The sequence below is a fragment of the Littorina saxatilis genome, linkage group LG11, assembly GCF_037325665.1.
Source record: "Littorina saxatilis isolate snail1 linkage group LG11, US_GU_Lsax_2.0, whole genome shotgun sequence".
Taxonomy (NCBI): domain Eukaryota; kingdom Metazoa; phylum Mollusca; class Gastropoda; order Littorinimorpha; family Littorinidae; genus Littorina; species Littorina saxatilis.
The window spans coordinates 33,040,686-33,056,969 of NC_090255.1; the positions used below are offsets into that span (position 1 = coordinate 33,040,686).

The following is a 16,284-nucleotide window of genomic DNA, read 5'->3' on the forward strand; positions in this document are numbered from 1 at the left end:
TTCGAGCAGTTGCAAAAAGCAAACAAAAAAAGCTGAAATCAGCAGGGAAAGGAAACTTACCTCAAAGAGCGTGTGCACTAACGGACGAAGAGGTGGAAACACTGTGGGACTCTGGTCAGTTGGGAGTGTCCACACCAAGAGCCATAATCAACACCCTGTGGTGGTTGAACTGCCTCCACTTTGGAATGTGGGCAAGAACCGAACATCGCCAGATGTGCTGGTCCGACGTAACTGTTCAGATGGACAGCAGTGGCCACCGCTTCTTGGAATTCAACGAGCGAACCACGAAAACAAGAACAGGGGTCTCCAGGCAGGATGTCAGGGCAAAACCGCGAGCGTATGAAGATGTTGAAAACCCTGAGCGGTGCCCTGTGAAGATCTTCGAGAAATATGCCTCTCTTCGCCCTGCAGAAACATGCGGCTCCAACTATCCGTTCTACCTCACATGCGTCCATGATCCGAAACCAGGCAAACAATGGTTTCGTGCAATGCCGATGGGAGTGAACACAATCGGCAGTTTGATGAAAGAAATGGCGGCCGCGTCCGAGATATCTTCCACCACAAGTAAACGAATCTCGGGTACCTCGGCGAGGAAGACGCTGCTACAGAAGCTCAATGATTCTGGAGTTCCCCCAACCCATATAATGGAGAAATCAGGACATAAAAACATTCAGTCTGTACTCAGTTACGCGAAAATGTCCGACAACCAGCAACTGCAAGTTTCCCGAATTCTGTCAACCACGCGCACTTGCACAGTCTCAAAGTTGGGAGCTATGACGTCAACTACTGATGACGCAGATTCCAGTGCCTCGGCCTCAGGCGGAAACACACTCCGCCAGCCAGCAGTGACCTTTGATGCGCCCATTCATGGAGGAGTTTTCAATTTCAATTTCACAATGTCTGGAAGAGACGCAAGAAGAGACGCAAGAAACGAAAGTAGGGGCGACCAGAAAGTTTGTGCAGAGCTGGTTTTCTATGTTCCCTTGGCTCAGCTACAGCAAAGAAAAAGAACTGATGTTCTGCACCCTCTGTCAGGAGGATGGCGTTGCCTCAAACTCGTTCACCGCTGGTTGCAGCAACTTTCGCAAATCCGCACTGGCAGACCATGTACGGACAGACGATCACAAAAAGGCTCTGCTGACATCTGTTCGTGTGTGTGTGTGTGTGTGTGTGTGTGTGTGTGTGTGTGTGTGTAAAACTAAAAGATCACTTATGACATTCTGAAGCATGTGTCCGTGTGTGTGAAAGTAACCCTACTGAACACTGTTGCATTTGAAATATTAAAATAAATTTGGAACTGTTCAGTTTTTATTTGCCTTTATTCATATATTCTCAGTCATCTAAAAAGGTAAGGTGCCATGATTGGTTCGCTTGATCTGAATGTCCTATTGTTTTTTTGTAGTCAGGACATGATGTCCTATTAGTTTTTTGATTCAGGACATTTTGTCCTGTTGCCCTCCAGTCCTAGGAACATCACTGTTATGCTAATCTTTTATGAAGCTGATTTTGTGTGAAATTATGTGTTTATATATACATTTTTACCATGAATCCCTGTGTTCTTACCCTGTATCCTATTTTCTTCTTGTTCTTAATTTTTACTATGACATTTTCTTTGGTTTAGGCCTAAAAAAAAAAAAATAGGTGTGGTTACGGTAACCCGACCTACCCTATTTTTTGGGGCCGACCCTATAACTTTTTATTACATTTGTCACAAAAATTTAAAAAAAACCCAAGTAAACGAGTGCAGAAAACGCAATGAAAGCGAAAGCGCCCGAGTCGCACACTTATTTCCCTGTCAAGTAGGTTTAATTTGTACACATAAGAAAAAAAAGTTAAACCAAAAAAAAAAGTGATTGCCTACCTTCCTACCCTATTTTTTTTTGGCTATGTTACCGTAACCACACCTATTTTTTTTTGTTTTGGCCTTATGCAAAATTCTGCTAAGTCCAAGATTGGCATATTTGTAGCATACTGTGAAAACAAGGAAGTCTTTACTAGCACACAAAAATGACAAAAGTATTTCATTGGCATATTTGTAGCACACAAGAAAATTGCTAAGTCCATGATTGGCACATTCGCAGCACATAATAAAATGACTAAGTCTGTGATTGGCACATTTCTAGAGCGTAAGAAAATAACTAAGTCCATGATTGGCACATTTCTAGCACATGCAAAGAGCACAAAGTTGTTAGTTAGCACATTTCTGGTATAGAATAAAATGACAAAGTCCATGATTGGCACATTTCTAGCATAGGATTGAAACCTGTAGCACATTTTGTGGTATACCACAAATGTACTAATGGTTGTTCGTGGCACATTTGTAGTATACGTTTGGTACATTTAGTACATTTGTAGCATAGGATTAGCTTGTTTGTTTATTTGTTGCTTAACGTCCAGCCGACTACGCAGAGCCATATCAGGACGAGGAAGGGGGGGATGAAGGGGGCCACTTGTCAAGCGATTCCTGTTTACAAATGCACTAACCCATTACTTGTGTCCCAGCAGGCTTTAGTAAAACTAAATTAATACCTACTGGAAGATTACCAGTTTCCAGTATGTTAAAATAGGCTTAACCTATCTACTGCTGGACTTACATCAGAACACTAACAGATTAAACTATACATGAATCGCGAGACAAGTGGCAAGAGAAGAGATTTTTGGAAAAAATACAGGTGAATGAGCAAGAAGGCAGAAAAAAGAAAAGAATTCATGAAGAAAAAGAGAGCATGACAGGAAAGAGGAACCAAAAATCTACCTAACAGCAAACTAGAAAGCTCCTGCGGTTCCAAAAACAGGAGGGGCCTTTAATTTCATAACCGCAGTGCCCCACTGCGGGAATAGGATTAGCACAAAATTGGTATACCAATAATGTGCTAAAAACCGTAGGGGAAGACATGGAAGCGGCAGCAACTCGACTACGGTCAGTCTGACATCCACATAAACAGAGCTGATCAGGTCATCGTCTTCAGACTTAGAACATGCCACAGCCCTTGAAAACTCGCTTTAATAGTTGCTACACAAGTAGCAGATTGGCCCATCCGAGGCCCCCCCCCCCCCCCCCCCCCCCCCCCTGTGACCAATTTAGCAACACTGCCTACAGAACTATCCTTAGCGGATTATGACTTTATTCAGTTATTCTGCAGAAAAACAGAAATGCTGGAGAAAAACTGTTTGTTTCTGCAGCATTTCTGCATAATGTCATCTTTTGCGAGAGCGTTTTGACGCTTTTTACAAAAGCAATTAAAAAAATGTCTAGGGTTGGCGCGAAAAAACTAGGTAGGGTCGGGTGACCAGAAACATACAACTTTTTTGTTGTTGTCTTAGATCCCTATGAAGTCACGGAATAAACTATACCTTAGTCAAGTTAGTGTACGATTTCATTTCGTTTACATTCATCAAAGAGTTAAAAGACGGAATACACCACTAAACAGTTCCGACGTTTACATGGAACAAAGAAGGAAAATCACGTGACCGCACAGACGCCTCTCATTGGCTGCGTCATTTTTTCGAGGAAACAAATCGTCTGCAACACAGCTTTGCGTATGTTCTGCGACTGACGAGTCAGACACTTGTGTTTATTTTGTTGTTTTGTCGATGTAAATTCAGCGATTATCGATTTTAACAATGGCATGTCACTGCCCGATGATTGATTGTGACAACGGAAGCTACCGTCTTCAAAATGGAAAGCTAAACTTTGCAAAATTCACCAGGTTCCACACGAGTCTGTGCTGTTCATGCCAACCACCGTTCAGGTAAGCGCAACACTGTAACAGTTCTTGATCAACTTATTTTATTGCCTGACATTCATGCGATTTATTGTTTTTTTCTGCAAATTCCATAGCATGATTACAAAACCGTTTAGCTAGACCTGCATTTATACAGCTTTGAACGTTACAAAAGCTGCACACCGGCACTGCATGAAATACTTGTTTGAATCTGCCGTGCATGAGATCAAAAAATGTGGCTCACTTTCTGTGTCAGTGTGTTTCCGTTTCTTGTTTTTTTTTGTTTTACTTCATGTTGTTAGAGCATGGCTGTGATAAAAAAGCAATACAAAATTGCTTTGTAGAGCCATAAATTGTTAAATCTGATATGCATCTGTCTGTTTTCAACAGCTTGCATCCGCATCCAACACACAAGAAGAACCCAGCACAAGCTTTTTTTCCCCCTGCAAGGGTTTGTTCTCAACACTTTCTTGATGGCACACCAACTGCAGAGAACTCTTTCCCAACACAAAACTTGGGATACCCTGGATTTCAACACAGAGTAAGTTTTTTTTTTAAATAACTTTCTTGTTATATTTTGTGTGTGTACGCAGTAAAGAAGATGGGAAGGTGTTGAATGTATTTGTTCACACATGCTGTTCCTAGTATCACTATGCTGTGTCTGTGCCTTACAGCTTGAGTGATTTAATTGACTTTTCGTCTGTTCGTGTGTTTTGAAATCTGAACAAGAATGAATATCAATCAATATCAATATATGAGGCTTATGAATGTGGGAAGCCAAGCTAAGTTTTATGTGGGTGGTTTGTTTCCAGAGTGCGATTTGATCAACATTAGGAGAGCTCTCCATAGAAGCCAAAGGAACAAAAACAAGTGTACCGGGGAATTCACAGGGGGAGTTCTGTATTGCACTGAAAATGACTACAGTGGGTCCAAATGACCACCTTTATAAGTTGAAGTTGGGGGCATTGAACCCAAACGGACAACATATGTGGAGAACCCTGCATGAAGATGTAATACTACCATAAATACTGACAGAATGAACCCTGTTTGGCAATGTTTCAGACAGCAAGAGTGCTGATAGACATACCCCGACCAGAGCACCGGCTAGGCAGAAGAAAATGGGCAATGCGAGATCTGGAATTCCAGTTTGAGACGTGCCAGGCCCAAGGATCATCAAGGGAGAGGAATGGTGCAGCTAGTTGATTGCCAGAAAAGTGTGACTCTAGCCCTGAACAAGACCCATTCACAACAGAAACATTTCTGGGTGCTCTTGTTTTTGCTTATTTGTTGATAGTTTTTTTTGTATAAGCAGATGCCAACGTAATGCACATCCGTTATGCACAATCTTAGTGCAATGATTAAGCTGACTAAGGAGAACAATAGACTGATGTTCAAACTAAAGATTGCAAACATGGCTAAGAAAAAGAACGCAGACAGGAAAAATCCATGGTTATTCAGAAATCTGATTTCTCGCAGAACATATCATATTGCACTGGTATAGCCACGACCAGTCTCTTACAATTAATTCATGGTTTTAGTGTCACCCTTTGCAACAAGAAGATGGCAGGAAAAAGTCAAAAATTCTAAAAAGACAAGAATTTTTAGCGATCAACCAATGAGTATTGACCCTAAACGTTATAGTATAGATGAGATGTTGTTTATGCAACAGAGACGAGGATTAGACCTTCAGGATCTAGCCTATCGGTTTCGCTAATATAGGTAGAATAAAGTACATCTACAGTCTTCTCTCCATAATGTTCATGTCCCCTGTGCATACCATAACATGTTCTGAGGAAAAATGTTTGTTTGGCTCACTTTCTGTGTGTGTCTATTGATGTTTGTATGATGCAATGAGTGTGTCAGAACAAAATCTGAGTTCTCGTACTTTGAAAGGGAGAATGAGAGACAAGACAAAGCATTACAGCACAAAGTCAAACATATCAGCACTTGCAAACTTCTTCTTCTTCTGCGTTCGATGTTGGTGGCCGTGCTAGATCCTCAGACCAGTGGCTGCCAGGAAGTCCGCAGTCCACTTGCAAACAAAATGCACACAATACAGTCAGCTCAAAAAACTTTACTTATGTTGATAAACGTTATCACTAGCAGCAGATCAAATCTGATGACTTCATCCACTTGGCAATGAACATATTGGGAAGAAAGATATCTAGTTTTATATATTTATATATATATATATATATATACCAAAAACACAAATGTAGTACAGTAAAAGTCATATCTATAATGGTGTACACAGGAGCCTTCCTTTTCAGAACTCCAAACAATAATCTGATAAAAAAAAAATCCACTACAGAAAAAGAGGGAGTCTTAAAATGTAGGAAAATTTACATAGGTTTTGACAAGACAAACATTCATATTTTAGATGCGACCCACCCTACTACCTTTCAGGCTGAAAACTTACAGAAATGAAGCAGCTGTTCAACAATATTGCTCTGCCCATTACATGTGTAAAGAGTAGAGCTTAATGCCTGGATCTGGCAAAGCTTTTACATGAGTTGACAAATTGTTGAAATTATTAGAGTCGTCAGGATTGTTTACTTTGTGGAAGGGTTGCTCTCCTTGTTTATCTGTGTGGTTTCATAGTTAAGAGGAAAAAGCTGTTTTGTTAATACCGCTTTCCCTACTTCTACTAGTTCCTCCTCCTAAGTGCATCCTGTTGCTGCCTGTCACGATCGGGTGACAGAGACCAAGAAAGCGTCACTCAGTGGAGTGCCTGTTCTGGGTCAATGTATGATAGAAAGCGCCTGTGCGTGATATTGGGTTACAGCAGAGTTTGCTGACGGTGCTCTACGAGCACGGATGTTTTGTATCGCACGAGTTTTACAGTGGAGGTTTCTGCTGTCATAGCTAGGGCTGACGGTTTTTTTCGCTGACAGCGCGCACGGGATTTTCAGGGATTGAGTTTCTCGTGTCTTTTTCCTGCTTGGGGAGGCAAAACTGTGTATAGCTGGACTGGTTTGGTGACAAGGTCAGTCACGTGTATTTGGCTAGGTGGTCTGTCAGAGACTCAAGGACGACACACTTGACACCCAGCGGCAGAAGGGGAAGGACCTAACACACAGTTACTAGAGTATGATGGTTTTTCACCGAGTATCATATTCGGCACTCTAGGGGAACTTCCACAAGTTATTCCTTTCCTCTGCCACGTATTTTGCTGAGGACAAGTCGTCACATTTCCTTCGTCGGCGATGGCTTTCGCATAAGGATTCGACAAGGGGTTCTGGACGTTTTGGGTCACTGTTGACGAACAGAGACTGTTCCAGGGAGGAGGCGGACTTTGCTTCCATTGAGAGTTACAATCATAGGCTTTTGAGGTAATAAATCATTATTTAACGCTGTTGATGAGTCTGTGTTGTGGAATGAAATACTCTCTGTTGTTCTTTCCAGGTTAGCGCATAATTTACTCTCTGTGACGCTAAAATACTAATCTGTATATGGTTTTTGCAGATAGGGAGAGAAGGACGGAAAATGGCTGTTTTGTTGTTGTAAAAAGTCAGTTTTGTGCAGGCCCACGTGCTCGATGAGATATTTAAAGATGACATGTTTTAAGGTGGTGGGTGAGGGGTAGCTGACATGTTTAGTGCACCGATGCTTTCTGTTTGCAGCCTTCCTTCGTTCGTTCGTTTCGTTCGTTCGTTACGTTCCCGTAACATCGGCACGGCTGACTCTGGCGGGAACTGTTGAGGCTACGCTAACCAGGAGACCGGCTAACCAGGAGACCGGCTAACCAGCGGACCGGCTAACCAGCGAACCGGCTAACCAGCGGACCGGCTAACCAGCGAACCGACTAACCAGCATACCGGCTAAGCAGCAGCAGCAGAGATAAAGCTAAGTGCACCATGTCGTACGCACCCCGTTGACCACCGTTGTCTTTTCGTATCTATGATTTCATTGGAGTAGTGACAACGTGGGGTGTGTGACACCTGCACGAACTAGAGCTTTTCGAACAGAACATTCTCATTTCGACTGTATTTACACGGGTTCAGCGTGTTACTATAATTTTCTACATAGTACTGGCATTTTGTCAGTGAACACTGGTTTTTTACGTGTTGAGAACGTAAAAGGAACATATTTTGAGTGAAGGCTCGAGGGAGGTGGAGAGTTTATACATAAACAGGCGTCTGAAACTTATACTTTTGTTGACTCTATTTAATTGTATGCCTGCGAGAGTGGATCGTGGTGTGGTTAGTTAATTAGTAGTAATTAACCGGTTCATAATCACCTTGAGTGATATATTGAAACGTGACACGTGGGGGCCAAGCCGGGATTTACTCAGTTAATTTCCAACTGATAAAGACCCACCAATTAAGGAGAACTAAGAGCAGATAATCTCGTCAGTGCTCGACTTATTTTCTGCTTGGTGCTACCCTTTTTTGTATAGTTTTGATCATATACCACACCTTAAGCGATTCACATCTTGCAGGAAATGTAAATTGTAATTTGTGAGTTATTGTATGCGCTAACTGTGATTATCTCCCTTTCCTTTGTTTGTGAATCTTTGTTGTTGTACGTTCAGAGTTTTCCGTTGCAGAGAGCTGAGCGGGGTTAGCGGATTTGTTATTCGTTTTACTCAGTTTTCTCTACATTGTTGTTTCGCATTCCGTAACAGGTTACATTTTCTACCGTCTTGTTTTACTTGGATTTTTCTCCATATTTTGACTTTGTTGGAATTTTGGGGGGGAAGGGTCCGAGGACTTCTGTCCTAACCAAGGCTGTGGGAAACACTCTGTTTCACCGCAAAAAGCAGCCGATAAAGTAGGCCACGGCTGTGGGAAACACTTTGTTTCACCGCAGAAAGCAGCCATAAAGTAGGCTACGCGATTTGTTCTACACCGTTTGGATTTTTCTTCTGCATTTTCCGGTTGCTGGATTTTTGTATCCACCGCTTTCGTCACCGCGTATTCTAGCTATAGCTGCGTTAGACTTACTTTTGTGATAAAGCTTTGCTAAAACTAACCATGGCTACAGGGGGATCTCCGACGAGGAGAATAACTTTCGAGACTCCTGGCAGTGAGGAACAGACAGAGCGTGACGCACGCGTTAGAGCGCGTAGTTTGCTTAAACGCAAGGAGCTGGAACGTAGGGAAGACATAGAGCGACAGACGAGAAAAGAAGAGCTTGACAGACAAGAACGACAGGCCGAACGTGACAGACAGGACAAGAAAGAGAAAGACGAACGAGACAGACAGGAAAAGAAGGACGAACTGGACAGACAAGAAAGAGAACGTGACAGACAAGAAAGAGAACGACAGGCCGAACGACAGGCCGAACGTGACAGACAAGAAAGAGAACGACAGGCCGAACGTGACCGACAGGATAAGAAAGACGAGCTTGAGAGACAGGAACGACAGGCCGAACTTGACAGACAGGAAAAGAAAGACGAACGTGACAGACTAGACCGGAAGGAACAGGCGGATCGCGATCACCAGCTAGAGCTAGCTAGGCTACAGGCCGAGAAGGGTACGCTCACTCAGGCTAGCGCGCCGACGTTTGTTGCCGACCGTACGAGACTGCCGACGTTCGACGATGACAAGGACGAGCTCGACGACTTTTTACGCCGGTTTGAGCGCATTGCATCTGACCAGAAGTGGGAAGAGGCCACGTGGGCTAGCCGCCTTAGCACCTGCTTAAAGGGACGCGCATTGCAGCTCTACAACGCTTTGGAGGACGACGAGGCGAGAGACTATCAGGCACTTAAGAAGGCGTTACTCCAGCGCTTTAACCTGACTGCTGAAGCCTACAGACGACGTCTGCGTAACAGCAAGAGACTGAGCGGCGAGCTGAGTCATCAGTTTGTGGCACGCCTTAACCTCTACCTGCGGCGCTGGGTGGAGATGGCCGAAAAGGACTGGACCGTCAACGACCTTGCCGACCTCATAGTCATGGAACAACTGATGTCCAGCCTGCGACCTGAGGTGGTGACCTTCGTGCAGGAGCACCAGCCCAAGACTACTCAGGAGGCAGCCGACTGGATCAGAGTGCACGAGGACGCCCAGGCGATCTCCGGCAAATCTTCAGGCTCACGGCCAGGAAAAACGGGAAATTCGGGTTCTTCAGGACCCAAGGACGGGAAGGACGATCAGGGACACAAGGGATCGAGTTCCAGAACTGACATCCAGTGTTACTACTGCAACAAGCGGGGCCACGTGAAGAAGGACTGCCACAAGAGACAGGCTGACCAGAAGGGCGTTCACTTCGTTGGCAGTGAGGAGTTCAGGGACGTCACGAGCTCATGCACCATCCCACAACTCTGCGTTCCGTGCTCCAGGAAACATTTCCAGCCCCACTGCAACGTCTACGTTAACGGAGTGAAGGGCGAAGGTCTGCGGGACACAGGGGCAGACATGATAGTGGTTCGGGCGAGTCTAGTTCCAGCTATGGCCTACACAGGAGACAGCATCAGGGTGAGAATGGCCGAGGCATCTCACGCTTACGACTTGAACACGGCAGTGATCAAGGTCGTAACCCCGTTGTTCACGGGGACCATTGTGGCCGTCGTCATGGACGATCCTCCATGCGACCTGCTCATTGGAAACCGGGTTCAGTTTGTGGACGGCGTCACCAGGGAGGTTCCCGTTTATCGGTCTCCCGACGTCATTTCAGTGCTCACGCGGGCACAGGCGGAGCGAGAGGACAAACCTCTCAAACCCCTACCTGCTGCACGAGCTGCCCTGGGGAACGTGACCCCCGCGCTTCTCGCGAAGGCTCAGGATTCTGACCCGACCTTAGCTACTCCTCGGGAGCACGCGAAGTCGGGGAAGGTGAAGCTGAGCGGGAAGCATGGGAGGTCAAAGTTCCTCAGGGACAAGAAGTTGCTCTACCGTGAGTTCAGCAACCAAGAAGGTACATTCAAACAGGTTGTCGTGCCTCGCGAGTTTCGCGAGGGTGTCATGGCAACGGCACACGACTCGATTCTGGGAGGTCATCTTGGTACCAAGAAGACCACGGATCGTGTCTGGCGCCACTTTTACTGGCCAGGCATCTGCACGGATGTCCGACGTTTCTGTGCGTCCTGCGATAAGTGCCAGAAGGTGGTTGCCAAAGGAAGGGTGAGGAAGGTCCCCTTAGAGAAGATGCCGCTCATCGACGAACCCTTTCGTCGGGTGGCAGTGGACATCATCGGGCCCATCTTGCCTGCGTCTGAGGACGGAAACAGATACATTTTGACCATGGTGGACTACGCTACTCGATACCCAGAGGCGATCCCTCTGAAATCGATTGAAGCCACGCGAGTAGCTGAGGCTCTGGTTACTATGTGGTCCCGGCTGGGAATTCCATCAGAGGTACTCACCGACAGAGGCACGCAGTTCACGGGAGGAGTGATGGCGGAGGCAGCACGACTGCTATCACTGGAGCAGCACTTCACCACTCCTTACCATGCTCAGTGCAACGGACTGGTGGAAAGGTTCAATGGCACCTTGAAGACCATGCTGAGGAAACTAGCTCAGGAGAAACCACGCACGTGGGACAGGTACATCCCAGCATTGCTTTTTGCATACCGCGAGGTTCCTCAGGAGAGCTTGGGTTTTTCCCCATTTGAGTTGTTGTACGGCAGACAGGTACGCGGTCCCATGGCTATCCTGCGTCAAGCCTGGACGGACGAAGAAGCTGACGAGGAGGTGCAGACGACAGCGACCTACATCGTAGAACTCAGGAACAGGATTGAAGAGACCTGCAAACTGGCTCAAGAGAACCTGGGAAGAGCAGCACAGCGTTACGCGCGAGGATTCGACCGCAAGGCACGGCCGCGCAGCTTCAAGATTGGAGAACGGGTGTTGCTACTTCTACCTGTCAAACACAACAAGCTACAACTGCAGTGGCAAGGACCTTTTGAGGTGACAGCGAGGGTGGGCCAGAACGACTACAGGATCATGATGCACGGGAAAGCACGCCTGTACCACGCCAACCTGCTGCGCGCCTACATAGAGAGGACAGCCTACGGGGAGAAGAACAAAGACCAGAAGAACAAAGACAAGAAGACAGAGAAGGTTGCAGTCATCAGGGGTGAAACGAGGGGTTGCTCGTTCTTGAGGACGACCTTTCTGTCTGGAGACGGACCATCAACCTCTGCAATATCTTCAGGTTGCAAGGTTGGCAAACGCCAGACTTATGCGCTGGGCGTTGATTCTCCAACCGTACCAATTCACGGTACGCGTCATTCCGGGCGCCAACAATGTTGGAGCTGACTTTCTCTCTCGGGCTGTAGAGGAGAACATGACTGTGAGCGAAACCGAGGTTTCGTCTTGAAGAGGGGAGGTGTGTCACGATCGGGTGACAGAGACCAAGAAAGCGTCACTCAGTGGAGTGCCTGTTCTGGGTCAATGTATGATAGAAAGCGCCTGTGCGTGATATTGGGTTACAGCAGAGTTTGCTGACGGTGCTCTACGAGCACGGATGTTTTGTATCGCACGAGTTTTACAGTGGAGGTTTCTGCTGTCATAGCTAGGGCTGACGGTTTTTCGCTGACAGCGCGCACGGGATTTTCAGGGATTGAGTTTCTCGTGTCTTTTTCCTACTTGGGGAGGCAAAACTGTGTATAGCTGGACTGGTTTGGTGACAAGGTCAGTCACGTGTATTTGGCTAGGTGGTCTGTCAGAGACTCAAGGACGACACACTTGACACCCAGCGGCAGAAGGGGAAGGACCTAACACACAGTTACTAGAGTATGATGGTTTTTCACCGAGTATCATATTCGGCACTCTAGGGGAACTTCCACAAGTTATTCCTTTCCTCTGCCACGTATTTTGCTGAGGACAAGTCGTCACATTTCCTTCGTCGGCGATGGCTTTCGCATAAGGATTCGACAAGGGGTTCTGGACGTTTTGGGTCACTGTTGACGAACAGAGACTGTTCCAGGGAGGAGGCGGACTTTGCTTCCATTGAGAGTTACAATCATAGGCTTTTGAGGTAATAAATCATTATTTAACGCTGTTGATGAGTCTGTGTTGTGGAATGAAATACTCTCTGTTGTTCTTTCCAGGTTAGCGCATAATTTACTCTCTGTGACGCTAAAATACTAATCTGTATATGGTTTTTGCAGATAGGGAGAGAAGGACGGAAAATGGCTGTTTTGTTGTTGTAAAAAGTCAGTTTTGTGCAGGCCCACGTGCTCGATGAGATATTTAAAGATGACATGTTTTAAGGTGGTGGGTGAGGGGTAGCTGACATGTTTAGTGCACCGATGCTTTCTGTTTGCAGCCTTCCTTCGTTCGTTCGTTTCGTTCGTTCGTTACGTTCCCGTAACATCGGCACGGCTGACTCTGGCGGGAACTGTTGAGGCTACGCTAACCAGGAGACCGGCTAACCAGGAGACCGGCTAACCAGCGGACCGGCTAACCAGCGAACCGGCTAACCAGCGGACCGGCTAACCAGCGAACCGACTAACCAGCATACCGGCTAAGCAGCAGCAGCAGAGATAAAGCTAAGTGCACCATGTCGTACGCACCCCGTTGACCACCGTTGTCTTTTCGTATCTATGATTTCATTGGAGTAGTGACAACGTGGGGTGTGTGACACCTGCACGAACTAGAGCTTTTCGAACAGAACATTCTCATTTCGACTGTATTTACACGGGTTCAGCGTGTTACTATAATTTTCTACATAGTACTGGCATTTTGTCAGTGAACACTGGTTTTTTACGTGTTGAGAACGTAAAAGGAACATATTTTGAGTGAAGGCTCGAGGGAGGTGGAGAGTTTATACATAAACAGGCGTCTGAAACTTATACTTTTGTTGACTCTATTTAATTGTATGCCTGCGAGAGTGGATCGTGGTGTGGTTAGTTAATTAGTAGTAATTAACCGGTTCATAATCACCTTGAGTGATATATTGAAACGTGACACTGCCTGTATCAAAACGGGCAATTGGATTACTTTGGGAACAGGAGGTTGTGATGGCTGGCTCTGGGTAACAGGTGGTTGTGATGGCTGACTCTTGGAGACAGGTAGAAGTCTCTTTCTGGTTTTGACAAAGATGCAATCAGGGGCTTCCTCCTCCAAAATGACTTGCAGCCTGTTGCATATGGTCAAAACACTGCCAAAAGGGAGAAAAAAAGAAAATAATCAATATGAGAAAGAGAAAGGAGACAACAACTTTTACTAAAGCATCATTTAGGACAATTTACCAAGTTGTACATAACAAATTGCTCACAAATTTGAGTGCAACTTGCATGAAGAGCATTGCAAAATTAAGACAGTTGCAGGGATGGCCAGATCTCAAAATCTTAACTTGCCAGACAGGTGAGTCATTTCAAGAAAGTCCAGTCCACCAAAAAGAATTGCTTGCCGGGTACAAACCACAGTTGCTATAACTGCATTGTTTATATAACGTTTTGAAACTAGAGTATACAACCAGAAGTGTTGCATTTGACGAGAATTTTCACTAGCCAACCAGGCGAGTTTGCCAAGCGGTTTTAACTAGCACAACGGATTTTTTGTACTCGCCCCTGGCCATTAGTCAGATGATTTGATCATCCCTGAATTTAGAAAGTCGGTTCAGTCATTGCTGATTAACTGTATCACTATCAGTATCACTGCACTTTTCAAAAATTATATGTATATGACAGCGACAGGCATAATTTTAGTGTGTATTAATAGTAGTATGCTGGTTTTTCAGATTTTGACACATTCCCTGTTCACTGAAACCAAAATGTTGTTAGGCTGCACTGCCATCTTGCACTTCAACTTGAACCATTCTCTTTTTCAAAAGTAAAGTGCAAATATGACTTATTTAAAAAAGTAGAGAGGTTTCCTACCTGTAAGCCTTTCCTCCTTAAAACTCGTTGACGAGGCAATGCATGAGGTCGAGCTCACACTCACAGGCAGCCGGCGATGAAGACGCTTGGCCACAGGAATCGCCCATCTTGCTGCCTTTCAATCCAGTTGTGATGATGAATGGATCAGGATAAAGCACCCCTTTCACATACAACTTCTGCTTGTACTCCCGAAGAAGCACCCTCTCTGCATTTTCTGCTTCACGGTCGACAGGAATCCCATCTCCCAAGTTCCAAAGCAGGAAAAGCTCTAAAACAAAAAGGCCTTGAGATCAAATCACAGTTTTTCGCACCTGTGGAAGGCATTCTTTTTCCCCCTCATCACCATTTTGTATGTAAACGTACAAAATACTCACTGACTCAGCCTGAGGTAAGCTTAGCAGCTATACAAACTGGCAGTGGCAACTTAGTATGCATGTTTGTTGTTTCTTATCTTACCCACACGTCAGATTGAAAATGGAAAACTTTTGCATACACTATCGCAACATGTAGCCTATGCATCACGAATCGGAATATAGTTATGCTTCATAATAAGTTAGATTCCGTGGACAGATCAACGGCACTTATTCAAGTTTTTGACTTTAATCAACTGAAAAGTTAAGCGTATCTGAAGAGAGAGCACTTACTAAGTTACTGTTAGTGTTACAACTTACAGGGCGGAAAACCGGTCTTGGGAATGAACAACACATCGCATCATTGCAAAGAGTAAATAACGAAAGAAATAAAACTTACCTAGCTACAAGTTCCTCGTGTGCACCTTCCACACTCGTTTTCCGCGTTTTCCGTACACACGACAAGGTTTTCGATGCTTCAGTGCGCCACAGTCGCACCTTCTGGATGGAAATCTCGCTCAAATCGCACATGTTTCAAGTTGCTGAGAAGCTAGCACGACGCGTTGTTTACTCGAAAAAATGCTACGCATGCGCACTGTCGCAATGGCCGCGGAACTGTTTAGTGGTGTATTATCAGTGCAATGGGAGAGGGGACGTAACTCTATCGTAAAAATGATGTCCTTTGATCGAAAATGTAAGCGTTTTTGCGTCATTTTCGTCGATCAAACAACCAAGGTCAACCAAATTAATTAATAATGCCTGAGTTAGGAGCTCAATCCGTCAATTAATTTCAGGACAAATGTTCTTTTGCTTGTTTACAGGGACTTGTATCAAAAATTAAAGAATGCTACTGGATTCTGAGCTATGATTATGAATTTAACACACTAAAGTTCAAGATTACCGATACAGTTCAAGATTACCGTATCTGCTGCTCTGCCATACTGGATCTCTGATGAATCAGAATCCGTACCAATAAACCACACTTTTCTTAATTTTTGGAGCTGCACCTAATTTGCTGCTGTCGGAGTACGCGAGTTTAAATCGAACAAAATGCTCTGGGGCACCCGCGAACAAACTTTCGGCTTGCAATCTCGTATAAAAAGTGTTTCACACTCACTGCTTTGCTACCAGCCACTTCTGTCACCATGTCGTGTTCTCGTCGTATGGAACGGCCACAATTACAAACATACTGGTAGAAAAATAACACAGGCAGCATGGAAGGATGGCGTGGTTTATTCCACCGGTCCATGATTCTTTCCCAGAAGTCCCAGCAACGTACTACGTCATGGCTTTTCAGTTTTGTCGAATGCACATTTCAGTGACGTCATAACATTACAAACCACACACACACACACACACAAACGTACGCACGCACGCACGAACATAGACACACACCGTCACACGCACGCACACACACACACACGCACACACACACACA

At 45.3% G+C, this 16,284-nt stretch overlaps 1 protein-coding gene and 2 long non-coding RNA genes across 3 annotated transcripts; 2 read left to right on the top strand and 1 right to left on the bottom strand.

The window, feature by feature from the left end:
- The first annotated feature begins 204 nt into the window (after positions 1-204).
- Positions 205-1,211, top strand: LOC138980272 (uncharacterized). Its single transcript, XM_070353123.1, has one exon. It carries the CDS (start codon positions 213-215, stop codon positions 1,194-1,196), a length of 984 nt encoding a protein of 327 aa, XP_070209224.1. The 5' UTR covers positions 205-212; the 3' UTR covers positions 1,197-1,211.
- A 2,194-nt stretch (positions 1,212-3,405) lies between these two features.
- LOC138980273 (uncharacterized) lies at positions 3,406-5,480 on the top strand. Its single transcript, XR_011460280.1, has 3 exons — positions 3,406-3,752; positions 4,116-4,266; positions 4,788-5,480. It is a non-coding gene; the product is annotated as an uncharacterized lncRNA (long non-coding RNA).
- A 292-nt stretch (positions 5,481-5,772) lies between these two features.
- LOC138980274 (uncharacterized) lies at positions 5,773-15,291 on the bottom strand. Its single transcript, XR_011460281.1, has 4 exons — positions 15,247-15,291; positions 14,497-14,764; positions 13,589-13,775; positions 5,773-6,406 (listed from the first exon to the last, which is right to left on the bottom strand). It is a non-coding gene; the product is annotated as an uncharacterized lncRNA (long non-coding RNA).
- Positions 15,292-16,284: the final 993 nt, after the last annotated feature.